Genomic DNA, 27432 nt, shown 5'->3' on the forward strand with positions numbered 1-27432 from the left:
CACGGGCCTCTCCAGTTGTGGAGCACAGGCTCCGGACGCGCATGCTCAGCGGCCATGGCTCACGGGCCCAGCCACTCCACGGCATGTGGGATCTTCCCAGATCGGGGCACGAACCCGTGTCCCCGGCATCGGCAGGCGGACTCAAAACCACTGCGCCACCAGGGAAGCCCTACCCCTTGGTTTTTTAAAACTCATTCCCCTACTTTTCTTGAAAAGCTGATGTTGCCATCAAGAAGATGGTTCATTTATTCTTTTCTTCTCGCTTCTTTACCTTAGATATTTTTACTTTTATTCTTCCTCGTAACTTTTCTTTGTCTAGTTATGTGTGCATCCATTTGGTATTTCTTTATACATTTATTTGCCTCCTAAGTTCTTTTTGTAGCTATTTGTCAGCAGTTATTGGACTTTGGCTAAAAGACAAGTAAGGGCAGCACTACGTAATAATACACTCCAGGGGGTATCATTTACATTGTAGCCCGCTGAATGGCACTTATAGAGTTGGACAGTGTACCTCCTGATTAGTAATAATAGCTGCTGTCTCTCGAGTTTGCAGAGACTGAAGTATGTGCTTTACACAAGGCATTACAATTTAATCTGCAAAACAATCCTTTTAAGATAGATGACATTGTTTGCATTTTATAGACGAGGGAACTGATGTACAGAGAGGTTAAGAAATTAGCCAGAGGTCACATAGCAAATAATTTGATTCAAACTGACTCTTGAAGTCAAAGCTTTTATGATGTTATTACACTGCTATTATGATTGATGGTGTAGGGGTTACTGGGAGCAGATGTAAAAGGATAAACAGACTAGTACTTGGATTTTATGATTTTGTTAAGAATGTTTATTCACCTGATATCTGTACCCTTTCCCATGAGTACACTAGATATGTTTCTGTCTATACATGGGCAACCTTCAAATACAGTTTTAAGAGCTTGTGAAGTTTCCATAATAATTGTGATATGGTGAATGTTTCCTCAGAATTCAGGACTAACATTCTTAGAATTTATCCTTAGAGTCAGAAGTCAAAGACCAACTCTTCAACCTCTCTTAGAGAGAAAACTACTTTGATGTGGATACCAAAATGAGCCATATTCTCATAGAAGCTGTCCATTAGAAAGCTGCACAACCCTTTAGAAATAGCATGTACTGTAAATACTATTTTGTTGATTGTGCATTTCTGTTCTGTTAACAGAAAAAAATAAAATGCTATGTGTAATTTCAGACTTTAACAACACAACAAAAAATATGTAAAAATAAACAATCATTGGGTCTATGTGAGTATCTCCTCTTGTCCTAGGTCCCTGTTTGGAACAACTGTCCTCTGTTCTCTTTTAGAAAACTAGTCTCAACTAGATATGTGCTTCAGAAACATTTTTTTAAAATTCAAATTCACATTCTCTGTATTCCAGGATATTCTGGGATGCCGCCAAGGCATCAGATTTTTTTGGTTTCTTCTGCTTGATTTTAACCTCCTGTTTGTCATATAAACTCCAAGAAACTAGGGAAGGACTGAACTAGAGAGGAGCCTTCTTTTATATAAATGGAGGAGGCACTCAGACTATAAATTTAAGTCATTTTTTACTCATACAAGACTTGAAATTCTTCCTCTGTAGCTTCTGCTCAAGAGGTCTGCTACCATCCCTTCCCACAGCCACTGCCCTATTTAACCCTCCATGTCTTTATTTCCTGAGGGCTGTTCTAACTGCCCTCAGTAAGGTCCTGCCTCCATATTCATCTCTAGAGTTAATATTTCACTTTGCCACTAGAATCACCTTCCCGTCTCCTAAAAACTTTTACTAGTTCTTATTATCTACAGAATAAATCCCTAAGCCCTTTGTCTAGACTTTCGAGCCTTCAACAGTTTAGCTGTAGCCTATCTCTTCCCATCCTCATCTTTTTTTAATATACTTCCCTACAGAATACATACGCCATATTTTTTTATGTGCCATACTCCTTGACCTTGCTCATCATGGTCCTTGTTCCTAGAATGCTAGCACTGCTCTTCAAAATCTGACTCCTTCCACAAATGCTCACTTCTTTCGTGAAGTTTTTCTAGGTTTTTTCCTCTCCCATAACTCTTCTCCAAGTCAGGTTAATTATTTTGGTTTTTTATACCCCAGTAACTTTTTTTTTTGCATTCCAGTTAGAACTTTTTCCTACTTTGAAGCATAGCCAGTTGTTTCCATGCCTCTTTCAGCCACTAGACTGATTATAAACTCTTACTAATTTTGGTTTCTCTGACATCACCAAGCCCAATACTTGTTTATAGTTGGTATAAATATTTGCTTAAATGAACTAAGTTATTGGTACACAAGATTATCTTTGCTAGGGTGGAGCAACAAAATTTTATCATCCACTGTCAGAAATGTATTTATGGCCAGAAGGTCCTTAAAGATCATCTAATCTTTCTATTAAAAGGTAAGAGACCTCAGGGCTGAGAAAAGTTAAGGTCCCATAAATAAAACAGCCAAGACAATCCTAAAATTGGGGTTTTGTGACTGCTAGACCAGCATCTTTTCTATTGTGTTATTTCATATGGAAACAAGGTCATAAGGAATTGATAAAAAATCTACATTATAATGAGTAGTATTATTTCTTGCACATATTCATAGGTAGGTCTGTGTGGGTTCCAAGTCATAGACATCAGACTTACAAACAGTTTTAGAACACGGCTAGTTTTGGGGGGAACAGAGTGAATGCATGTCTTCTTTCCTCCCTTTTTCTCCTTTGTTTCCTCCTTTCCTTCCATATTCATTCATTTATCTTTCAACAAGTATTTATTGAACCTTGTTATATGCCTTTAATTACTCTAAACACTTGGAATAAAGAGGTGAGCAGAGTAGAGCAAATCCCTACCCTCCTGGTATTTTAGCAAGGAGAATATTATAAATAATCTTACTGACAGACATTAGTTATTCTGGGTCATTAGATTCAGCTTATGAATATTTCTTTTAATGGTTATATACACATTTGTAATTATTATTTTTTGCAAACTGTGCAAGCTAAGAAGAATTTTAGGGATATGTATGTATAAGGAAATGCCAGTGAGCTAAGGTGGTCATATAAGGAGAGTGGCAGAAGTAAGTTAAATACCTGAATTTGGAATCAGTTATAAACATTTTATTAAACACATCCCATGTCAGGAGCTAACAGAGTGGTAATTTAGCTTTGATACTTAATAAATGTCAACTTAAAATTTTTTTTTCAGTTAATTTAATTCTGTTAACTTATTTATATCCATTATATACCAAGCATTGCTCAGAGATGAGATACAGAAGTGAGCAAGACTCAGTCCCTGTTCTCAAGGAGGTTCCAAGTCTAATAAGAGAAAGTAACAAGTAAACAAGTATGGTATACAGTGATGATAACAGCTAACACTTCATAGTCCTTACTATGTTCCAAGCATTTTTCTAAGTGCTGTCCATATATTAGTTCACTTTGCCCTTAAAACAATATGTGAGGAAGAAACAGCACGTAATTATCCTCATTTCATAGATGAGGAAACTAAGGCATAGAGAGGTTAAGTAATACAGGTCACACAGCTAGTGTTAAAAAGTTAGTAAGAGTGCGTTAACAGTTAGTAGAGTGATGTGAAGGGTGGTATGGGATTCAAAATGAGGGGCATCTAATTCAATGTGGGAGGTTCAAGAGAAGTATTCCAGAAGAGTGGCACTTGAATTAAATTGCTATTTTGGTATATAAAATGATGAAGTAATCATTATGGTTTTCTGGAGTAGCCAAAAAATTTATGTCTAAAACTGTTCATCTCTTCTTTTCAAATAGTATATTCCTTCTAAAAATTAAATTCACATTGATTTTGATTTGTGTAGACAGTAGATATACTTTCTGTGGGGGAGAAATTTTAATTTTTGGTCTCCTGACTAAAGCATAATTTGAATTAGAATTTAAGTTGAGTTTATTTTTATTTAAGTTGGTAATAGTTTAACCTGAAGGATTTGATGTGTCTTTAAAATGATTTATTTCAGATAAGCCCATCACAGATGCCAACAGGCTGCTGCTCATAGGCTGTTTTGTTAAGTGTTTGGCTGGAGACAACTGTGTGCTATAGTTAATTCTCTCAACATGGCACAGTCCTAACAATTCTAAGTGACCAAATGTCTATCTTGTGTCTAGCAATTGTGATTCTTTCTTTCACTTCTGTGATTTACAGGATTGAAGACAACAACTCCAGGTCCAAGCCTTTCCCAAGTCTTACCAGCCAATGAAAACTTAATGCCAGGTGCCCCAGTGAATACTACAACATATGTAGCTGATACACAATCAGAGCAAGGAGATAAATGGTAAAGCTTCACTGTTAACGAACTATTGTTATTATTCTATCAATAAATTAATAGTATATTCAAGAAGTAAAGTCAATGCCTGTATCAAGTCATCTCTTGGGAGATAAAGAATTGGGAGTGTGGGATGCCAGGGATAATAATATTTTGGGACAGGGTTTAGCAGACTTTATAAAGCACTAGAGGGACTTCCCTGGTGGCGCAGTGGTTAAGAATCTGCCTGCAAGTGCAGGGGACATGGGTTCGATCCCTGGTCCAGGAAGATCCCACATGCCGCAGAGCAACTAAACCCGGGTGCCACAACTACTGGGCCTGCGCTCTAGAGCCTGCAAGCCACAACTACTGAGGCCATGTGTGCCGCAACTACTGAAGCCCGCACACCTAGTGCCCATGCTCTGAAACGAGAAGCCACCGCAGTGAAAAGCCTGCACACTGCAAGAAGAGTAGCCCCCGCTCGCTGCAACTAAAGAAAGCCCATGTGCAGCAACAAAGACCCAACACAGCCAAAAATAAATAAATAAATAAAAATTAAAATGAAGCACTAGAGAGTAAATATTTTTGGCTCTGTGGGTCACTGGTCTCTGTCACAGCTACTCAACTCTGCCATTGTAGGATTAAAGCAGCCTTAGACAACGTGTAAATGAATGAGTGTGGCTGTGTTCCAATAAAACTTAATTTACGAAAACAAGTGACAGGCCAGATGTGTCCTGCAAGCTGTAGTTTGCCAACTCCTGAAAATGATAACTTTTTTTTTTAATTCCTTGCAAATGTACATGGAAGACTACAAAGAATTATACTGTTTTGTGACTGGTGAAATAAGTTTGAGATCAATTTGTTTCTATTATATGATGTTGCCTGTATGTGAACATTACACAGTTTTAGAGATACTTTATATGTGTGTACCTGGCTATCTAAATAATCAATATTTGTTCATAAAGGTAGTTTTTTTAGTGGTTCTCTATTTTTTTTAATTAATTTATTTATTTGTTTATTTTTGGCTGCACTGGGTCTTTGCTGCTGCACGCGGGCCCCCTCCAGTTGTGGCGAGCGGGGGCTACCCTTCGCCGCGGTGCGCGGGCCTCTCACCACGGTGGCCTCTCCTGTTGAGGAGCACAGGCTCCAGGCGCACGGGCCTCAGTAGTTGTGGCACGCGAGCTCAGTAGCCGTGGCTCGCAGGCTCTAGAGCGCAAGCTCAGTAGTTGTGGCACACGGGCTCAATTGCTCCGCGGCATGTGGGATCTTCCCGGACCAGGAATCAAACCCGTGTCCCCTGCATTGGCAGGCGGATTCCCAACCACTGAGCCACCAGGGAAGCCCAGTGTTTCTCTATTTGAAGAGGGTTTTTTAAAATAGTTTTTTGGATTTTTTTTTTTTTTTGGAGAGCAAGGGTAGCTCATATGTATCCTGTGGCATTTTTCACTTAAGACAGTGTATTTTAAATACTCCATAATGAATTATTCATATTGGAAGATACTTATGATTGCACTATATTAGACCATACTTAAATTTTCACTATACCTATGTTTTGTATTGAGATCATAACTTTTAAAAGAGAAACTACAAATTTTTTTAAAACAGAACTTTTAATATAACTTTTAAAAGAGAAACTTAATTTTTTAGAAGTCAGTTGAATGACAACTTTGGGGTTTTTGGTGAAATAAGAATAGCAAAAGTAGTGTATATTCAACCATACATTGTAGAACTGTGTGTTTGTGTGTGTGTGTTTAAAATATTTTTCTGATGATCTAGAGTTCTACTCTAGAGTTATGTTCTAGAGACTGCCATCTGGTTGGAATAAAACCGTATCAGTTCATCAGAAGTGATCTAAATACCTCATTATATTTGAAATTGGAATGATAGCTTATTCTTTTTATAAATTTCCAGTTTTTATTAATTTTTTTACATGGAAATAATTTTACAATTTTAAACAAAGCAAACATCACTTCAGTATATGACCTGGTATAATTTATAATAGGATACTAGGTTGTTATTCCACGTGTGTTTGGCAGTTTTTTATAGAGCATTCCTGACAGTATGTGCTATAGGGGATGAAGAAGAGAAAGGTATCATGTCTTCAGGGAGCTTTGATGACAGAGGAGCTACTTTCTTGGGATAGTAAAATATATTCACTAAACTACTGTCTCAAGATAACTATGTTCTAAAGCTATATTACGTTAGTACTACTTAAAGGACTTTGTTTCTGGATAAAAATTGCTGTAAATGTGATTGTTTACCTTGCATTCCTTTCTTTTGCTGCAGTATGAATTTGAGTGAAAGGCCAAAAGAAATCAAAATCTTTGGAATGGAACAAAAGTTCAGAATACCTTCACAAGAAACATCCACTGTGAAGGAACCCCACAAAGTAAACTCTAGTAATAATAATATAGTATCAAATACTCCTGTTAGTATGAAAATCCCAAAATATCCGCTTTCACCAACTAAATTCCCAGGTGTAAATAAAAGTGGAGATTGGGCTTCTCAGCATCAGCAAACCAACTCCATCAAAAACTACTTTCAGCCATCTACCAAAAAAAGGTATAATTTTTAATAATACTGCTCTGTGTGTCTAAAAATATTAATATTTGTCATACGATTGTAGAATGGTACTAAGTCCATGTTCTGCTTAAGTATGCTTCTGTGGAAAGCTGTGGCCCTTTGAGCTTATTCCCTCTCAGAAATGTCCTAGTCTACTTCTTCACTAAGGTCATTAGATACATTTTCCCTCAACTTTTTCCTTCTGTTGTTTCATTTGCTGTACTTCTCTTGAAGAAAAGGTTTCCCACACCTCAGTTTTTTTGACCTACCTATTTCCCTTGGTCATGTCTCTCATTTCCTCTAGGACCATGCTTCATCAATTATTCTTAATTTCTAGCATGTTTAATATCTTCTTCTAGGTCCTTTTCATCTGTGTTCAAAGACTCTATCTCATTTTTAGTTTTTAAAACCTTCCCTTGACTTGATTTGTTCCTCTAGCTACTGCCCTTTATCTTTTACAATCACTGTTAAACTTCTCATAAAGAGGAGATTATTGTTATTGTTCCCATCTCTATGTGAAATATTTCTTAACTCACAATATTTCATCTTGACATGACATCATTGAAAGTAATCATTGACACAAGTTGCCACCTCTTGTGGCCTTTTGGTAACACTCAACTCTTGAACCTTTGTTCTCCTTCTGGTCCTTTCTTGGCTTTTGTGGTAGTGTCCTATCCTGGGGTTTTTTTTGCCTCTCTGACTTTCTCCTTTGCTCCCTTTGAGGACTTCTTTTCGTCCTGCTATGTATATTGTACTTCAGGTTACAGATGATCAGTATATTTGGTCCTGACTTATTCTTTAAGCATCACTTCTACTTTCCCACAGAAATCTCCTGCTTTTTCCCCTAATCATAGGCCTAAAACTTTCTCCCCTGTCACTGCCTTGTATATATATTTTTGTTTGTAATTTACTTTGTCAAAATCCTTGACTGTTTCTCCTCTGCCTCCCCAAACCAGTAGTGCTGATTCTTTTTTTCCTTGTCTTATAAATTCTTTTGTTTCCATCTGTTTGTGTTGCTAGCTCTCTGGTTCAAACGCTGATCATTTAAATTATTACAAAAAACTTCTTGATTGGTTTATTTAGGACCCTGACATTAGATTAGTATTATTAAAATATCACTCTAACTGTTCCAGTTCAACATGAATCCAGTAAACTAGAGAGCAGAGACCCAAGTTTTTGTGGGCCTCAGTACAGTTTAAGTGAGTCAGGTATTCAGTACTCATTGAATGAATGATACAGTATTGTATAGAATACCCTTAGTCATATATTCACATATTACTTGCAGTATATAGTTTATACTGTATTCTGGATTTAGCCACTTTGACTTACTATCTTGAATCTAGCTCTCATTAACCCATCAGGATTTAGTCCCAGGGTAATTTTTCCATGTCCACAGGTTCCCTACATTATAAAGTGAGCTGTTGTTTTCTGACAAGTCTTTTTTTTTTTTTTTTTTTTTTTTTTACAGTACGCAGGCCTCTCACTGTTGTGGCCTCCCCCGTTGCCGAGCACAGGCTCCGGACGCGCAGGCTTAGCGGCCATGGCTCACTGGCCCAGCCGCTCCGCGGCACGTGGGATCTTCCCGGACCGGGGCACGAACCCGTGTCCCCTGCATTGGCAGGTGGACTCTCAACCACTGTGCCACCAGGGAAGCCCCAAGCCTTTTGTATTTTATATTTTTCTACCTTTTCCTCCACACTGATTCATCAACTACTACAACTTCCAGAAAAGAAGATAGACATTTCCCTATTTTTTAAGCCATGGAATTGACCAGTCCTATCAAAACAGTAGGGTGTGTATGAATTATGTACTGTTTTCAGATGTGTTTTTTTATTTCTGGTGAGATTGTTAATCAGTAAAACCAAGAATATTGTTAATTAAATGAAGAAGGGGCTGAATACTGCCAAACTAAAAAAATTACTTAGCTGTGTTCATTTCCTGTTTTTGTTTTCTTCTCTCCTTTTTTGAACCTAAGGGAAAGGGATGAAGAAAATCAAGAAATGTCTTTATCTAAAACAGCAAGAATAGAAATGTCTTGTTCTCTTTTAGAACAAACACAGCCTACTACATCCTCAGTATGGAACAATAAGGAGCAGCAGAATGAGCCTGTGGAAAGAAACCCAGATAACTCGTATGCAGATATAGATTTAAAATCCACTGTGAAAAATTCTGCCAATAAATCTCTCTCTACAGAAAAACTAAGATCAGAAAAAAGAAAAGAAATTGATGATTTAGCCATAGAAGATGAAGTATTGGAACAGTTATTGAAGAACACAAAACCAGAGTTAGAAATTGAAGTGAAAGTTCAAAAACAAGAGGAAGATGTCAATATTAGAAAAAGGCCAAGATTGGATATAGAAACAAATGGCCCTTGTAATGATGAAGCAATACCAGAAAGTAACAAAATCTCTGTAAGTAACATTTTTTAATAAGAAGTATTGCAAATAGGAACTTAGAATGTTAAAAAGTACTTGAGGTATTTGTATTGACAGTATGAGCAGTCATGATGTTTATTTGGGGGAAAAAATTAGTATCTTCTACACCTAGTATTAAGTATAAGAATTTGTTGGTTGATAGGGTGAATGTTAAAAATACAATGATTCCTTGACTATATATAATAAATGAGAACAAATAAAACTTACTCATGATTTTTTTTTTTAAAGAATCAGTTTTATTTATTTATTTATTTTTGGTTGCACTGTGTCTTCATTGCTGCACAGGAGCTTTCTCTAGTTGCAGCGAGCAGGGGCTACTCTTCGTTGTGGTTGCGGTGCGCGGGGGCTACTCTTCATTGCAGTGCGCGGGCTTCTCCGGTGACTTCTCTTGTTGCAGAGCACGGGCTCTAGGCGGGTGGACTTCAGTAGTTGTGGCATGCAGGCTCAGTAGTTGTGGCTCGTGGGCTCTAGAGCGCAGGCTTAGTAGTTGTGGTGCACGGGCTTAGTTGCTCCGTGGCATGTGAGATCTTCCTGGAGCAGGGCTCGAACCCGTGTCCCCTGCATTGGCAGACGGATTCTTAACCACTGCGCCACCAGGGAAGTCCCCATGATTGTTTTAATAGATTTCCAGTCTGTACTATTTTATTATATCAGACATTTGGCCATGATGGTAAGTATAGGAGGAGCTTTAATAGAGTAAACAGGCACAGAGAGCTGAAGAAAGTTAGTAAAAACAAAGTATCTACTAAATGAATTTTTAGGATAGAACATGTATAACATCACTCGGGATTTTTAATTTTCATTTTTACCTTTAATGTTCTGTCCTCTTTTCATGAAGCTGGTATATTTGTCTTACCCACTTTGGTCTAAGAAAACTCTTTATTTTGTATTTTATGCATCATTAAGTTGCCTACTGTTGGTAGACTGGTTACCTCATTAGGTGAGAGCACAGGTGCAATGATTTGATAAGCATTTGTTGAGAACCTAGTATGTATCAAGCACTATGTAAATCTATAACTACTATTGAAAAATCAAAATATATGTCCTGTTTAGCCTTTATACTGGCATCTTCATATGAGGTAGAAAATCCTCAGTGTTTGTTATTCCTTATGAGTGAATACTTAATGCCATTTTGTGGACCAGCTGCATCAGAATCACCTATTGAGCTTTTTAAAAATAGGGATTCCCAGACCAAAGCCCCAGAGATCCTGATTCAGCACATCCAGTTTTCTTCCCAGAATAAGTTCCCTCACTGTATTAGTTAAGAATTCCTTTTGCTGTCTTTAAAAAATTCTAAAATCAGTGGCTTAAATAAGATAGGGCCAAGATTTACATGCTGTATAATGATATCAGGGAATATAATTATTTTATTTTGCTGTACGATTCTGCAGCATAATTTCCTTTGTCCTTATTTTACTATTTTAGAATTCATGACATTCTGAATAAAAATATGGTACAATGTAAATATGTTGTAGCAGACGTTTGGAGAGTGAATAGCAACTCAATTGTGACACACTTCTGGATATACTAAAGTTAAATCACTGTATTTTAGCACTGTACTTTTTTAGTAAGAACATTGTTAACAAAAGTAATTTTGCTTTCAATGTAAGATAATTTTTAAAAACTTTTTATTTTGAAATAATTGCTGATTCACATGCAGTTGTAAGAAATTATATAGAAAGATTCCATATACCTTTCACCCTGTTTCCCCTAATAGTAACATCTTGCAGAACTTAAGTATAATATCAAAACCAGGAAATTGATATTGATATAATTCATCAACCTTACTCAGACAGTGTGAAATTATTTTTAATTATTTCATTTTTACTGTTTTAAGAATTTGTTGTCCGAAGGTCCTTGTGGATACTCGTGAATTGATAGAATTACACTTAAATTTTCTAGCTACAGAAGTGATTATCAGAAAAAATATTTCTTAATCCTTTCATTTAAAAAACTTTTTGCACTTTTAAGAAGGCAAAAATGTCATACTTCTCTGGCATTGGATTCCTTAGCTGTATATCAGAAGGGCATTTTCTAAAATATATTGATGATAGAACTACCATTTTTCTGTTTTGGGATTAAATATGGATTCTAGCATGTCTGTAAGATTTACTATAAGCTGAAATAGAAGGCTATTGGCTAGATAACCCTGCTAGGCATTTATCCTTGTGTAAATGACAACTGTGTCGGGGTCTTGGCCTTACTTTGAATTTCCCAGTCTCCATAAAATGCAAACATGTCTCGATATCCTTGTTAACATTCCTCCTCTTAACAGCAACCTCTGTCTACAGAATATCTCTTCTTCACCTCTTTCCATCCTTCTATTCTAAAATAGGTTTCCTCTTCTCTTACCATATAGCATCTTTGAAAGCCTCACAATTATACCTACCACTTCCTGGATACCATCATGCTATTTATTTATAGCAGCCTGCAGTGAAGTAGTACTATACACATTGAACAGATGTGGAAACTGCAGTGGGAGTTAAGTAGCTTGCCAAAGTGACTTAGCTAGGTTTTGACAACTGAGACAAAAATGCAAGGTCCACTCTGTTCTTTTGGCTCTTTCTTTTGTCATGTTTCTCAGAATGTCATTCATTCACTTATTTATTCTAGGCATTGGGCATGCTAACATGAAAGGCAGTCTGAGAGAATAAGTTTGATAGGCCTTTAGGAGGTAGAATCTCTAAGACTTGATGATTGACTCAATATGATAAATGAGGAGAGAAGTCCCAAGCTTGCAGTCGAAGGGTATGGGTAGGCTGTAGTATGATTCTCAGAGATAGGAAATAAAAACTTGCTCAAGAGGTTAAGCAAGTTTGAGGGAGTAGGACAGGATGGGGAAAATGTATGGGGGAGTAAAATGTTCTGATTGTAGTAACAACTTCCAGTGGATAATGTATGTGAAAATACTCAGTAAAAGGGTACATGGTAGGCTTGGAATCGAAATTTTTAATCTTACAACTGACAAATAGCATTAATTTTCTTTAGTCTCTAAGCAAGCACAGAGTACATCTTGCTTTTTCTTTCCAACTTTCTACTTATTAAAATTTTTCTGAATTTTTATTACTGAATCATTGAAAATTTGATGTAAAATGATATGCCCCCCTATTGTATCCAAAGGAATTGTAGTTTTTATTGGAAGTATTAGAAAGCTATCTGTGTAATATACTTTTGTCTAGTACGTGGTCTGGATATATGAATATGAAGGATAGTATGATTTTATACAAAGCAGTTTCCATAAATATCTTGAACAATTAAAATAACTCTTTTGTCTTGGATTAAGGACGACTTAACATTCAATTCTAAATAAATTTAGATAGACTTCTTTAAAAATTTGTTTTTATTTTTGACTGTAAAAGTAATACACGATCATGTAGAAATATGAAAAATAAAGAAAAACATTACAGTTTGTTGATAATCCTGCCATCTGCAGATAACCATAGTCAATATTTTGGCATTTTCTTTTTTAAATCTTATTTTTCAAATTGGACTCAAATGTTAATGCAATTTTTTAGCCATTTTAAATTCATTTGTATTATGATCATTTCTCTTATTACGTTCTTTAGGTGTATAACTTGTATGAACTTAAATTGCTTCTTGTTCTTTACTCTTATACGACAGTCTTTTTATATGTATATTTCTATTCTCACGTCATAGTTTCTCTAGGAAAGATGCTTGAAAGTGAAATAACTGGGTCAAGAGCATGAGTATCTCTGAGGTTTTCAGAAAGGTACCATCTTATAACTCTTATGAGCAATATTTTTTATTTCTTTAGCAAGAAAATGAAATTGCAAAGAAGTGTGAGCTCAAGAATCACTCTGGTCAACTAAAGAACTATCTGTGAGGGATTTGTATTTTATTTTTATAAAGATTTGACTTGTATGGACCATCATTGCATCAATTTCTGTCAGTCTATATATTCTTAGGATTAATTGATTCTCTTTCTATAATTTTGATCTATTTCATAATTATGCCTCCTCTGGAAATGGATAGATCGTATTATAACCATGGTATAGCAAAAAGAGTATGGACAAAGCCTGAGTGTAATTCCCTGCCCTCTACTCCATAGATAGTGACCTTGAAAACATCAGTTTCACATTTATGAACCTCAAGTCTTTTGTTTATAAAATCAGGTTAACACTTTTACAACAGGGTTGTTGTTTATATCCAAAAGAGTAATGAAATATTTGTAAACTCTAAAACAAAATACAAAGGTATTAGGCCGTTGTTATTTTGAGTTCCTGATTATGTTCTGTCACTGTCGCATGAACCTTTTCTTTTGACTTTTCCCGTTTTTCTTCTCTCCCTGACTGTTTTTATCTTAGTCCTGTTAGCAGCTTCCAAATGGATATATAGTAAAGCAGTTTTAAAAACTAAGATAGCCTTGAGCAGCTGTAAGAATGTGGATATGTAACTAACTAGTTAGTTAATAGTAATGACATAAAGAATCTCTTCCAGCAACAGGAAGGAATCTTCAGGCTGATTTAATAATTATTAATCTGGAATAAAAAAGTGGCTTTCAGTTAATGAGGTAGTGTGCCCAGAATTAATGATTGACTTTTTTTGAGGTGTCCAAAATAATAAAAAATATAAATTATTGAAAATCCAAGAAACCTTAAACATAGTATAGAGAACTTCTAGGATGGATTGTATAATAATCGTGGTGTATGGTTTTAACGAAAAGAAGCAGACTATTTCTTGCCAAGAAAATGTATACAAGAAGATAACTTGTTTATTGGGATGATTTTTATTAGAATATGCTACTAAATTTCAAACACTATGGTTTTTTAGCCTTCTCTCATAGATAATGTGTTATAAATGTTTCTAAAGTTGTAGAGTAATTGAGTAATTTTCTGGTTTTGAAATAGATATGATTTGATTTCAAGTACAAAGCAGGTGGCAGAAATAAACCTTTTTTTTTTTTTTTTTTACTGTTTTTGTGGGTATTTGAACTTTTTTCTGTAAACTCCTAAATGACAAGTAATTTTCCTTTTCCTTCTAATTTCTTCTCTCCATCTTAACACCATTTAAGAACAATGATGAACTTCAGGGTGATGGTGAGATGCTTCCAAAGACGGTGTTACTGACTGAATTTAGGTCACTGGTGGTTCGTAACTCTACTTCCAGAAATGCATCCAGTGTAAATAATGATTATGGTGAACTAAAGAATTTCAAGAAATTCAAAAAGGTATGTATTCCTTTAACTAAAATATCACAAGAGGCCAGTGTTTGAAATGTTTTTAGAAATATGCTAACTAGTAATAAAAGCAGTTTATGTTGAAAAGTGATGCTATTTCTTCTGCTTAAAACAGTTAAAAACTACTAAGGACATAAACTGACACTTAAATGAATATATAAAACAAATTTTATTAAGGTTGAATTCTTTAAAGGATGCTGTTTACCTGGTTTTTTCTACCTTAAGCAGCAGGCTTTTGGCTGTATCAACAGTGTCCTCCTAGTTCTTTTTTTTTTTTTAATGTCTTTTGGCCACGCAGCATGGCTTGCGGGATCTTAGTTCCCCAACCCGGACTCAGACCTGTGTCCTCAGTGGTGAACGTGTGGGGTGCTAACCACTGAACTGCCAGGGAATTCCCAGGTCCTCCTATTTTCTAATATTAATCTGTGACTACTTGAAGAGGTTCTTTAACTTAGGACTTTGTGACGATAACAGATTTGTTCAAAATAACTGAGCACATTCAATAATGAAAACTAGGCATTTTATTATTACATGTGTATATTAAACAAAATATAAATAAGTATACTGAATATCAGATCTGAGTTCCTCCTCCTTTAGGAACTGACAAGATATTTAAGAGAATTTTTTTCCCTTTTTTTTTGAATTTTATTTATTTTTTATACAGCAGGTTCTTATTAGTTATCCATTTTATACATATTAGTGTATATATGTCAATCAGAATCTCCCAGTTCATCCCACCACTACCACCGCCCCCTGCCACTTTCCCCCGTTGGTGACCATAACGTTTGTTCTCTACATCTGTGTCTCTATTTCTGCCCTGCAAACCGGTTCATCTGTACCATTTTTCTAGGTTCCACATATATGCATTAATATACGATATTTGTTGTTCTAAGAGAATATTTCTGATCCAGTCTGTATTAATGCATGCTTACTTCATGTTCAGTATCGTGTTGCAAAATCTCATTGTTAAATCAAAATTCAAAAGGCATACTAATTTTTAAAATTAAGTTACCAAACAAAAATCAATAATACTCAATAAAAAGAAGCTTAACTGGATTGCCTCTAGTGAAAGAATTTGTTTGACTTTTTCTGTATATACTCAAATCAATGAAACAGCTGTTTCCTCTCACATTCATTTTCACTTATAATATATAAACATCTTTAGTACTTATATGTGATTTACAGTCTTTGTTTTTTTAAGCTTTTTTTAAAAAAAGATTGTCAAATTTTTAGTGCATTTATCAAGGTTTACTATTTAACAGGTCAAATTTCCTGGAGCAGGAAAACTTCCACACATCATTGGAGGATCAGATCTAATAGCTCATCATACCCGAAAGACTACAGAATTAGAGGAGTGGTTGAGGCAGGAAATGGAGGTTAGTAGGAAGTAAGACCCAGTAACTTGTTTGATTTGTATTTTGATCCCTTGTGATTTCCTTAGAGCAAATTCTTCTTAAAACCAAACTTAAGATGAGTGACCTAAGGTTATTCTTTCAGAAAAATTCGTGAGTTACAGAGCATTAAGATTAGTTTGTACCTTTCCATAACACTTCATTAAGGGACTTCTAGATTTATTGATCATATCCTATCTAATACGCCATCTAAGCCTCAGGAAACCAAACCTCAGTTATAATGCTCTTTTGGGAAAATATGAACTGCTTTACAGCTCTCCATGTTCGAATGTGTTTTCTAAAAACTCACTGTTTTACAGCTATTGGCTACAAGTAAATATTTATAAACTACTATAATGAGAACTCACAGGGAAGAATACAAAAATATGCTTCTTTTACTTTCTCCCTGGGTGTTTTGAGTACTAGTGTATGTTATATAACAAGACTGTCCACGTGATCCATAATTCTTTCAACCCCTTTTTTTAAACTGGTGAATTTGATAAAAATTCATTAAAGTTGGGAGCTTTTTAATATAGAAGTACTACGTGGAAGTTAAGAATTCAGAAACACATGACCATTGAATTGAGAGATAATCAGAGTCCGTATCCAAAGGTAGAAAGTCTTCTTCTTAGTCTTTGTATTGCGTGATTATCCGGTGCTACTGAAACCCAAAGGTGGGCTCCATTGGTCATCTCAATGGGCTGTTTGAAGTAGGGCTGTTTGGTAATTAGGGGGTAGGGACAATATCTCTTTCTTGCACTCTGATGTGACATAAGTTAAATCCCACTTTCTTCTCAATGTATCTTAGCTCCTTTCTGTATATTTCACTGCTTTGTTTCTTTGGATTGTACTTTGGTAATTTCTTTAGATTGTCTTCCAGTTTAGTACTTCTCTCTTTAGCTCTGTCTGGTTGGTATTTCATTCATCCACTGAGTTTTCATTCAACCTATTGGATTTTTTCATTTCTGGAAATCTTTGTCATTTATTTCTAAATCTTGTTCCCTGCTGACATTTTAAAGTTCCTCTCTTGTATTCTTTTCCCAATGATACCAATACCTAAAGTGTTGATCTGTTTAATCTAGTTCTCTCTTATGGTGCCTTGTTTCCAAGTATGTATTTTGTGATCTTTGAATGTGAACTGCTCATTTTCCTTGGAACTTGATCTATGGGAATTCCTTAAGTCCTAATTTGAGGTTTATTTCCTCCAGAAAAGATAAGTTTGTGTCTGCCAATCTTGTTCTACCAATATGAGACTACTTTAATCTCTGCTTGTGATGTTTTTGGATCATTCAGGTAGTTAATGTATTTGGACCAGAAGCTTGGGTGAAGACTACCTTGTCATTATAAACATAGTGAGATTTTTTATTTCTTTCTTTCACCCTGTGTCAGGGTCAAGATAGGCAAGTTTCTTTGCTGTCTCCTTTTGTGTTGTAGAGTTTGTTCCTCTTTCGCCCTTTAGTGCTGGAGTCTTTTATTCTATTTATCTTGGATTTTCTTTAATAATGCTCATTTCCTGTACAGACATCAAAGGAGAGCCTGGGTTTTTTCCTGCTTTGTAGATCCCCCCAGGGCAGGGCAAAAGCTGGCTTTGGTACTTGGTAACATCTCAGGATTTATATTTTGCTTTATTATGGGTTTAATGTAGTATTCAGAAGTTTGTTTTTAAACATGCTTTTTTTAATCAAAAAATTGTTAGGTCACTCAAAAATAGGGTTTTCAGGATTTTTAATGTCAGAAAATGGAAGAATGGAGGTACCATCCTTCATTCTTTTTTGAAAGGATAACTGGCTTTGCCATTTTATAAATGTGCATTCCAAATAATTATGGTAGTACACAAAAGAATGAAGAAGTGAAAATCCTAAGTACCCATTTAGACATTAAATACATAATGTTCCAGACGTCTGTTTATTGAGGAGGAGTGGAGGCAGGGAGGGATAATGTAGGAAGGGAAGGGAAGAGATTGATAGAAGGAAGTAAAACTGAAAGCATTGCTGAATTCGTATCAATGTTTCTTCCTTCCAGATATTTCCTGAGATCCCTAAATAAGAAAAACACTATCAGGTTAGAATCAGTATTTGTTTCAAACTACATATTTTGATTTTAGATACTGTTTGTTGGCTCCTACTGTGAAGAGTGAGGAAATTATTTGTGCTTCCTCTGCTTCCCCGCCCGCACCTCATGCCAGTGCCCCTTTTCTCCCTTTTTAGGTGACTTGCATGCCTTCAGTATTCCTTCCTAGGCTTGAAAGTCAGTAACAGTCAGAATATATCTCAGTGTTGATCATTCTCCCTTCATTTTTCCCAGAGTAAAGTATGCTATTTTGATTTGTAGGGGCAGTTCTTTTTTTATTTCAAGGAACTTTTCTATTACATCTTTTAAAACATTTTTATATTTGCTGTGTTCTCTACATTTAAGACATAACTCTCCTTTTATTAAATCACCTTTGCCCTTCACATGCATTTCTTCTGTGTTCATTGTGGTTTTCTTAAGCTCTTTCACTATATCAGAAATTCAAATTTCAGTTGTGTCTCTTCTGTTCCTCACCAGCTATGTTATGTGACCTTGAGGAAATTACTTCTTTATCCTTCTGTTTCCTCCTTTGCAGAATGGGAATAATAATAGTACCTCCATTTCACAGGCTTTTTGTGAGAATAACATACGATACTACTTAATAAAGCATTTATAACAGTGGAAACAGTGTTAGCTATTTCTCATTTATTTAATTCTGAAATGGTGTTATTAGAGTTCTCGGTTTGTTTACTTAGCATTCATTCCCATTTCGTTTCATTGTGTTTTTTCTATATTTAACTTTCTTGTTCTTATTGCTTTCATGTTCTTATTAATTTTATTTATTTTTTATTTATGGGTTATTATTTGTTTCAGACTAGGTTCTTTAACTGTCTTTTGCAGGTTCTATTCCAGTCTCTCTCTCTTTTTTTCCATCTGGATGTGGAGTGGCTTTCCTGTTTTCTTTCATCTTGCAGCTATTTAAAGCAAAATACCCTTTCCAGATCTTGTTTGCTGTGTGAAACATTATATGACAGCTTATTGCAGGGATTACATTCTGAAACCAGTTTGTGAGGCAAAAATTGAATGTCGTTGAAATCACTCCTACCCATCTTAGCTTGTTCATAAAAAACAGAATTATCCTGATGCCTCCATACTGTTGGTATGGCAGCATGTTCAGTCAAAGGCACATTGCATGTCCCATCTAGTTTCTATTGCCTGAAAACATTGAATTGAGGAAAGGCGAGGGTAATGTAAAGCTGTGTGCAGCTCTTTCTTGGAACTGGAATTAAATATATACCAGGGAGTATATCTTATCCGAGAAGAGAATAGCTTACATTTTAGGTTATTTGCCTAATTTGTCAGGGATGCCTGGAGCCTATGCCTTTGGTCAGTGTCAGTCCCACTTACCTCTCCATGCCATTAGTCCCCTCCCAGCAGTCCACCAGCAGTTGTTTTCTCTTTCCTGCTCAGGCTACTTTTTCCCAAATTTGTATTATTAGTAAGAATTTTCAGGTTTGAACAGTTCCGTAGCACTTTTTAATGAGTTGGGGGAGGGTTAGGAATCAGTTGCATTAATCTTTTGGTTCTTTGCACAGCCACCTTTTTGAAGTCTGTGGCATGGGGTTATGTGCTTCTTGATTAATTATAGCTGTCGAGTTTTATTTGTTCTTGGATGGGGAGGAGTTGACAGAATGATGGTGCAGCTGCTGACTTTTTCCTATCTTTCATTTATTTCATTAGCATTAGTAGAGAGGCCGTGTCCTAGATTTATTCTACCAAATCTCTCCTTTTTTTGCTAGAACAATTTTAGGTGCTCTAGGTAGGATTTGCTCTCTAAGATAATAGAGTTGACTTTGTTCTTCTACATGACTGCAGCTTTTATGTATAAATGTGCTACTGTCTTGATGTTTCCCTAGGTTTGCTCTAGCTACTCTTCTGTATTCCCTGCCTTTGTTCTTTTTTAGCCCTCCTTTTTCTTCTTTTGCTGCAGACCAGTCTTAGTTTTCATAATCACTTAGTTCCCAAACTTTCTTTGAACATAGGATATTTTTATTCTGTGCATTAAACGTAGTAACTCTTTGACCTCTACCCAACCTGATTTGACTTTTGAAAGACTGTGATTTGTAGTTCTCCCAAGCCACTGAAAAATGCCAGTAATAGGAGGATTTCTGGTTTTTAATACTTTTTTACTTAATGATCTTACTAAGATATATAAGATAAAGCTGATTTTTCTTTACTATTTAAACGTTAAAATTCACATCCCTTACTAGGAAGCCTCTAATTTAGGAGAATGATACCAGCAGCTTTTTTGACAACTGCTTTATGAAAGTCATGTGCCTTCCCATTTGTGTTCTGCTATACTTATTAGAAAATGTAAAAGATGTAATTTCAGTTCGACATTTCACTGTATGAATAGAAAATCATTCTATAAGTTTGAATCCCTGCAAGTCTTCTTCTAGGCCCTTTCCAAAGACTCAGAAGCAGTGTAACAGCCTGGTTAATAGCTGGTGCTTTTATTCAAGGAGACCTGGTCAATCCCAGTTCTTCCATATGACAATTTTTTGATTTTCTACAACGTACTTAACCTAAGTCTCTGTTTCCTTATTGGTTACAATTGGAATAATAGTATAAAAGTAGTAATGAGATTATATGAAGATTAAATGAGTTCTTTTTAGAAACAGTTTTAACATAGTATCTGGAAATACACAAATGTAAATTACTTACAGTAAACAAACAGTATCTGCATTCAGAGAACTTACAGTTTTTTAGTGGAGATGTGATATAAATAATTATAACAAGATAGAAATTGATGAACATCTAGGAGTCACATAGGTAAAGTTCTGTGGGAGTTCTTCATAGCAGACTTACTTTTAAATGAAGAGGATTAGAAAGCCATTGTTAAAGAGGTGAAGAACATGTTCCTTGATGCATAGTAGACACTAAACGATTATTGAGTGAATGCACCTTGAAAGATGGTCAGATGTGGAAAGAGGAGGATACTGTATCACATTTTTTGTCATGAACAAAAGCAGAGAGGGTCCCAGTATATTTGTTCAGAGGTGAGCCTGGTTTTTTGTTTGTTTTGTTCGTTTTGTCTTTTTGTGTGATTCAGTTTAACTGGCATACAGGGTTCATGAAGAGGAGAGTGAGAAGTGATTGAGGAAGTAGAATGGAGCCAGGTTATGAAGAGCCTTTCCCATATAAGGGTCAGACTCAAGAGTTTGTGTTTTCTTTGGTAGGTGGGAGAAGTCATTGAAGGGTTTTGAATGGCACATGATAGGATCATGGCACATGATAGGATCATACATACTGAAGTCCATCATACTGGACTTTAGGAAGATGCACCCAGCACAAGGTATTTCCAGTCCTGTCAAAGGTGCTTTAGGAGTTTGGTGAGTTTGTGTTTTAAATTATTTTGTGGGTGAGGTGATTCAGCAGCAACTTCTGAGTCCTGATTTGGGGCTGTGAGGAAGAGAGCCACTTTACCTGCAGAGCTGCTCTGGTTGAAGGTGGGGTAAATATTGCCCTCTCAGCCCCTCCATCAGTGGTATGATCTCAAAACACTGAAATTTCATTTAGTAAAAGGGTTCTCCTGGAAAAAAATGTTTAAAAACTCAACAAGCTAGCAATGTGTGTGTTGGTTGCCTTTGAGAGGAGATTGGCTGGAGAAAGTTGTTCAATTAGAGGACTTTTGCAGTAATCTTGGCATGAAGTGAATACGGAACAGACCTGTTGAATGGGCAAGAAGTCATAGAGGCAAAAACTTAAAGACCTGGTGACCTCTGGGATGTGATCACTCAGCATGGCAATTTCATTAACTATATTTTCATCACTTAGCAAGTTTCTGAAACTATGTTAATTTTGACAGGTGCAAAATCAACATGCAAAAGAAGAATCTCTTGCCGATGAACTCTTTAGGTAAAGTTTAATTTCAGCTTTCTCCTGAATCTTTGTGTATAAAATTCAGTTCTATTGATAGAGTTTAAATATTTGTTTCTTCTATCCTTAGAAATAGACACTTCAGTACCTTCACCGAAAGAATATTTTGTCTTGTTTTTAATATAGGTATTTCTTTTTACTACTTGAGCACCTCTTAATTAGGTTTACTGGATATAGCTTCTAGGTTTGAGCTTAATTCACTTATACTGTATCACAAGATATTTAAAATTTATTTGGGGCATTTAGGCAAAAGAAGGGTCCTGAGCTGGGTGAATTTGGCTGATAAATTTGTGAGATTTTCAGCTCTGAGTAGAATTATGAATGAATGGGGTTTTGAAATAAGACAAGTAAAATACCAGACCATTTGTTAGTTTTATTTGGCACATACATAAAAATAAGAAGCTGGATTAGAGTTTCAAAGCAGGTTTTTGTGGGAGGGTTAGAGGAGTTATAATGGATGATTATAATTTAATTCTGATTTAACATTTTCAGCATTCCTGCAGACCCAACAAACATTATAATAATTAGCTCACAAATATTCATAAACAATATTGTAGGTAGATACTGGCTAGGGGAGAATAACATTTTCCCAAGAAATACTGTATTTTTGAGTCTGTTTTGTAACCAATTTGATTCTTTAATTTCATTATTGACAGTGTGAATCATTGATGAAAATGTTGACAAATGGTGCTGATTTTTCATAAGTACAAGTCAGATGGGAATAGTTGCCCAGCTACATTGTTTGTTATAGGAGAAGACTTTATAACATAATTATATTTGAGGTTCATTATGCTCTTGGTGAAAATGATATAATTTAATTTGAGAGTGGAGAGGTCTGTTTGCAGTCATCCTGGAGGAAGTATAAAAACATGTATTAATTTTTAACTGTTGTTTTCATTAACTATTTTAGTGCTTTTACAGGATTTTTTGATGATGTTTTACCAAATATTCATCAAAGCAGCATCAAAAGGATAAATGACAGTAAAAATGTCAGTGCTTAATATCTGATCCCAAGGATAAAATTAGCATTCTCATTTCTGTTTGCAGAAGTATGTCTATGTTTTGAAAGCCCTTTAACTTGAAAAGTGAAAGGAATGCTGTCATTTATCTAGATATCATTTAACTGTTTCTTTCTTTGCAGATACAATCCTAATGTAAAAAGGAGAAGATAACAGGGTTTTATGAAGAAGCCATGGAAAAACATTTCCTATCAAGTATTTACATCGAGTTTCCTCTGGGATACATGCATATAGTGTATAGAAGATTTAAGTTTATGGCCTAAATTTGTTAAATAAAATGAACAAAACTCCATTTCTTTTGTGTGTGACAATTAGTATTGTTTATTGTTTTCAGTCTTTGTTATCTAATCTTTTATAATGTTTTTTTCATTTTTAAACGTTACTTTAACTTATTGAATAGTTACTGTGGTCACAGTTCAAAATTCTAAAAGTATAAAAAGGGTAAAAGATTAAAAGGTCTCCCTTCTACCACTGTCCTAGCTATTCGTTTCCCCTCCTCTGAAAAAATCCATGACACTCATTTCTTATGAGTCTTTACAGAGATTTTTAATGTCTATTCAAATTTCTCTGCATATCATTTTTCAGTAATTTCCTATAAAATGATAGCATAATATATACAGTGTTCTGTACCTTATTCTTCTTCACTGACTAGATTGGAAGGATATAGTCATATCAAAACATAATTTTTTTCTGTTTATTATTTTTTTCTTTTCCATTATGCCATAGTCTTCCCTGAGCTGAAGTAACCCAAGTGAAATGGATTTCAGTGTTGAAGATGTCACCCACATATTATTCTAGTACTGGGAATGATAGTGGAAGACTTCGTCAGGCTTCTGGATAGATCTCACTAGAATGAGATAAGACCTATTTGGTGGTCTTACTGAGCTGGGTGTTTTGAGCCTTTTAGAATCCTAGTTATTGTATCTATAAAGTAGAAATGGTAAGATCATCTTCTTTCTACCTTAAAGGGAGATGGTAAGAAAAAAAGAATGTCTTTTTCCACATTTTGTCATACAGACAGCTTTGGCTGTACATTATAATTGGGGTAAAGTCTTTTTATCTGCTCTAAGGACTGATGCATTTTGTCTTAGGAGGTAGAACATGCTTTTTATACTGACTGAAAACTTCCTAGTTTCACGTAGGTTCTGCCACCCCTTTTTAGGTTGTGAGAGATAGCCTAGCGTGAAAAGTTATATCATAAATTAGTTTGTAGTGTTGCTAAGCCTTCATGGAAGATTTAGTGTTCCTTCATATTCAGTCAAGGGAAGTCACCATATTTAAGTATCTGGCTAATATACTTTGCACCCTTGACCAGCCTTCAGAACATGTTATTTCCTTTCAGGACATAGTTTTTAAATGTCCTAGCTTTTTCTTGTTTCTTCCTTTTATTATCCCTTCAAATTCTTTGTTTAGGAAACATTATTAAATGTGTATTTTATATAAAACATTACCCTCCACAACATTGAAAGAATTCAAAGATAAATGAATAGTCTCTCTAGGAGTAGCCTAAAAGCTCAAACACTCCAGAACTGACTGAGTTTTTAAAATTCCCTTTAAGTTCTGTTTAGCTTAGAAAGTATTGTTAAATAGATGAAAGATGTTTGCCATTGCTTTGCATAGATCCTTCAGTGCTGCACAGTTTTTATAAAGCTCTTAGCTCTGCCCTGAACGACTTCAGTCACACCCATGCTTGGGTAAGGTGTGTACCTTTTCCCTTGGATTTTTGGGGGACTCTTTTGTAAGCCTTTACTTGTTTTAGGAGAGGGGAGGTGTAACTTGCCACCTCCCTTTCTTAGTCAGATGAGTGGGAACTCTGCCCCCATTTTTGACCTGGGCCTTTAGGTGGTGGCAGGGAAGAGGTAGCCTAGCCTTTGACCATAATCTCACAATTGTCCATTGCCCAGCAGCACTTTTTTTTTTTTAACATCTTTATTGGAGTATAATTGCTTTACAGTGTTGTGTTTCTGCTGTATAACAAAGTGAACCAGCTATATGCATACGTATATCCCCATATCCCCTGCCTTTTGTGTCTCCCTTTCACCCTCCTTATCCCACCCCTCTAGGTGGTCACAAAGCACCAAGCTGATCTCCCTGTGCTATGCGGCTGCTTCCCACTAGCTAGCTATTTTACATTTGGTAGTGTATATATGTCAATGCTACCCTCTTAATTTGTCCCAGTTTACCCTTCCCCCTCCCTGTGTCCTTAAGTCCATTCTCTACGTCTGTGTCTTTATTCCTGTCCTGCCCCGAGGTTCATGAGAACATTTTTTTTTTTTTTGGATTCCATATATATGTCTTAGCATAAGGTATTTTTCTGTTTCTCTGACTTCACTCTGTATGACAGACTCTAGGTCCATCCACCTCACTGCAAATAAGTCAATTTCGTTGCTTTTTATGGCTGAGTAATATTCCATTGTATATATGTGCCACATCTTCTTTATCCATTCATCTATCGATGGACACTTAGGTTGCTAACATATCCTGGCTATTGTAAGTAGAGCTGCAGTGAACACTGTGGTACATGACTTTTTGAATTATGGTTTTCTCAGGGTATATGCCCAGTAGTGGGATTGCTGGGTCATATGGTAGTTCTATTTTTAGTTTTTTAAGGAGCCTCCTAACTGTTCTCCATAGTGGCTGTACCAGTTTACGTTCCCACCAACAGTGTAAGAGGGTTCCCTTTCTCCACACTCTCTCCAGCATTTATTGTTTGTAGATTTTTGATGATGGCCATTCTGACCGGTGTGAGGTGATACCTCATTGTATTTTTGATTTGCATTTCTCAAATGATTAGTGATGTTGAGTATCTTTTCATGTGTTTGTTGGCAAACTGAATATCTTCTTTGGAGAAATGTCTATTTACGTCATCTGCCAATTTTTGGATTGGGTTGTTTGTTTTTTTGATATTGAGCTGCATGAGCTGCTTGTATATTTTGGAGATTAATCCTTTGTCAGTTGCTTTCATTTGCAAATATTTTCTCCCATTCTGAGCATTGTCTTTTTGTCTTTTTTATGGTTTCCTTTGCTGTGCAAAAGCTTTTAACTTTCATTAGGTCCCATTTGTTTATTTTTGTTTTTATTTCCATTTCTCTGGGAGGTGGGTCAAAAAGGATCTCCAGCAGCACATTTGAAGTTGCATACCCCCTTCCCTTTCTCTAGGTATAATTCTCTTTCTACCCAGAAGTATCTTCCTTACATATTTCTCCCTAATTCGTTAACTGAAACCTTGTGGTTGGGCACACTATGGGAGTCTATATTTGCTTATTTGAATGATCATGATCCATATTCCTTCCTAAGAGATCAAAGCACATTAAGACTTAGGTAAAGTTTTCTCCTCCCTCAAGTTTAACAAATTTACTGGCGTAGAGTTCATAATATTCCTGTATTAAGCTTTTAATGTCTGTATAATATATAGTGATGTCTCTTTTGTTCTTTTCAGAGATTTGTGTTCTTTTTTTTTGCTTGATCAATCTAGTTAGAGGTTTATCAATTCTGTTCTAAAAATTTTAAAGAATGTTTAGTTTCATTGATTTTCTCTATTTTTTTGTCTTCTGTTTCATTGATTTTCACTCTTTATTTCCTACCTTCCACTTACTTTGTGTTTAACTTTGCTCGTATTTTTCTAGCCCCTGTAGATGGAAACTTAGATCATTGATTTTAAACCTGTCTTCTTTCTAATATTAGAATTTAAAACTATATGTTTCCCTCTGTGCACTGCATTAGCTGCATGTGACAACTTTGGATATTTGTGTTATTATTCAATACAAAATATGTTTTAATCTCCTTGTGCTTTCTTCATTGACATGTTCATTAGCTATTTAATTTCCAAATAAAAGTTCTCTGTCTATCCAGAGATATAATAGCTAGTTAGTTACCAGTTCTTTGTTACTGCATTCTAAATTAATTGCACTATGGTGAGAGACGTATTTAGTAAGAATTTCAGTCTTTTGAAATTTTTTGCAACTTGTTTTATCACAGCATATGGTTGGTCTGTTTGTGTTCTATGTACACTTAAAGTGTGTTATGCAGTTTGTGGGTATAGGTGTTCTATAAATATTAGTTAGGTCAGTGGTTAATAATACTATTGAAATCTTTAATATACTAATTTTTTTTCTCTTTGACCAGTTACTGAAAGATGCATATTAAAATCTCCAACTGTAGTTGTGGATTTGTCTATTTCTCCCTTTAGTTCTGTCCATTTTTACTTCATATATCTTTAAGTTTTATTGAGATATAAATTAGTTTAAGGTATACAACATAATGATTTGATATATGTACATATTGTGAAATGATTACCACAAGTTTAGTTAACCTCAATCACCTCACATAGTTACAAATTTTTATTCTCTCTTGTGATGAGAACTTCTAAGATCACATCTTAAAGGTTACCAACTTTTAAATATACAATACAGTATTGTTAAAGGTAGTCAAGATGCTGTGCATTCAATACCCAGAAACTGTTTATCTTATAGCTGGAAGTTTGTTGTACATTTTGACCACCCTGATCCATTTTCCCTACCCCCCTGCCTCAGGCAACCACCAATGTGTTCTCTGTTTCCGTAAGTTGGGTTTTTTTAGATTCCACATGAGTGAAGTCATACAGTA

At 35.5% G+C, this 27432-nt stretch overlaps 1 protein-coding gene across 4 annotated transcripts in view; it reads left to right on the plus strand.

Moving 5' to 3' along the window:
• The window catches only part of NBN (nibrin), a 45494-nt gene extending 22375 nt beyond the window's left edge, over positions 1 to 23119 (plus strand). For 3 of the 4 annotated variants that reach the window (XM_029222907.1, XM_029222908.1, XM_029222906.1), the window contains exons 9-15: positions 4175 to 4304; positions 6561 to 6836; positions 8812 to 9247; positions 14304 to 14459; positions 15731 to 15844; positions 21738 to 21787; positions 22950 to 23119. In XM_029222907.1, coding sequence (XP_029078740.1) covers positions 4175 to 4304; positions 6561 to 6836; positions 8812 to 9247; positions 14304 to 14459; positions 15731 to 15844; positions 21738 to 21787; positions 22950 to 22980 — 1193 coding nt within the window. In that variant the 3' untranslated portion in view covers positions 22981 to 23119. Of the gene's footprint in view, positions 1 to 4174; positions 4305 to 6560; positions 6837 to 8811; positions 9248 to 14303; positions 14460 to 15730; positions 15845 to 21108; positions 21262 to 21737; positions 21788 to 22949 lie in introns of all 4 variants that reach the window. The other variant, XR_003793563.1, reaches the window with a different exon arrangement.
• The last annotated feature ends 4313 nt before the right edge of the window (positions 23120 to 27432 follow it).

This window comes from Monodon monoceros, unplaced genomic scaffold (assembly GCF_005190385.1).
Source record: "Monodon monoceros isolate NGI ecotype Baffin Bay Population unplaced genomic scaffold, NGI_Narwhal_1 Super_Scaffold_14, whole genome shotgun sequence".
Lineage (NCBI taxonomy): Eukaryota > Metazoa > Chordata > Mammalia > Artiodactyla > Monodontidae > Monodon > Monodon monoceros.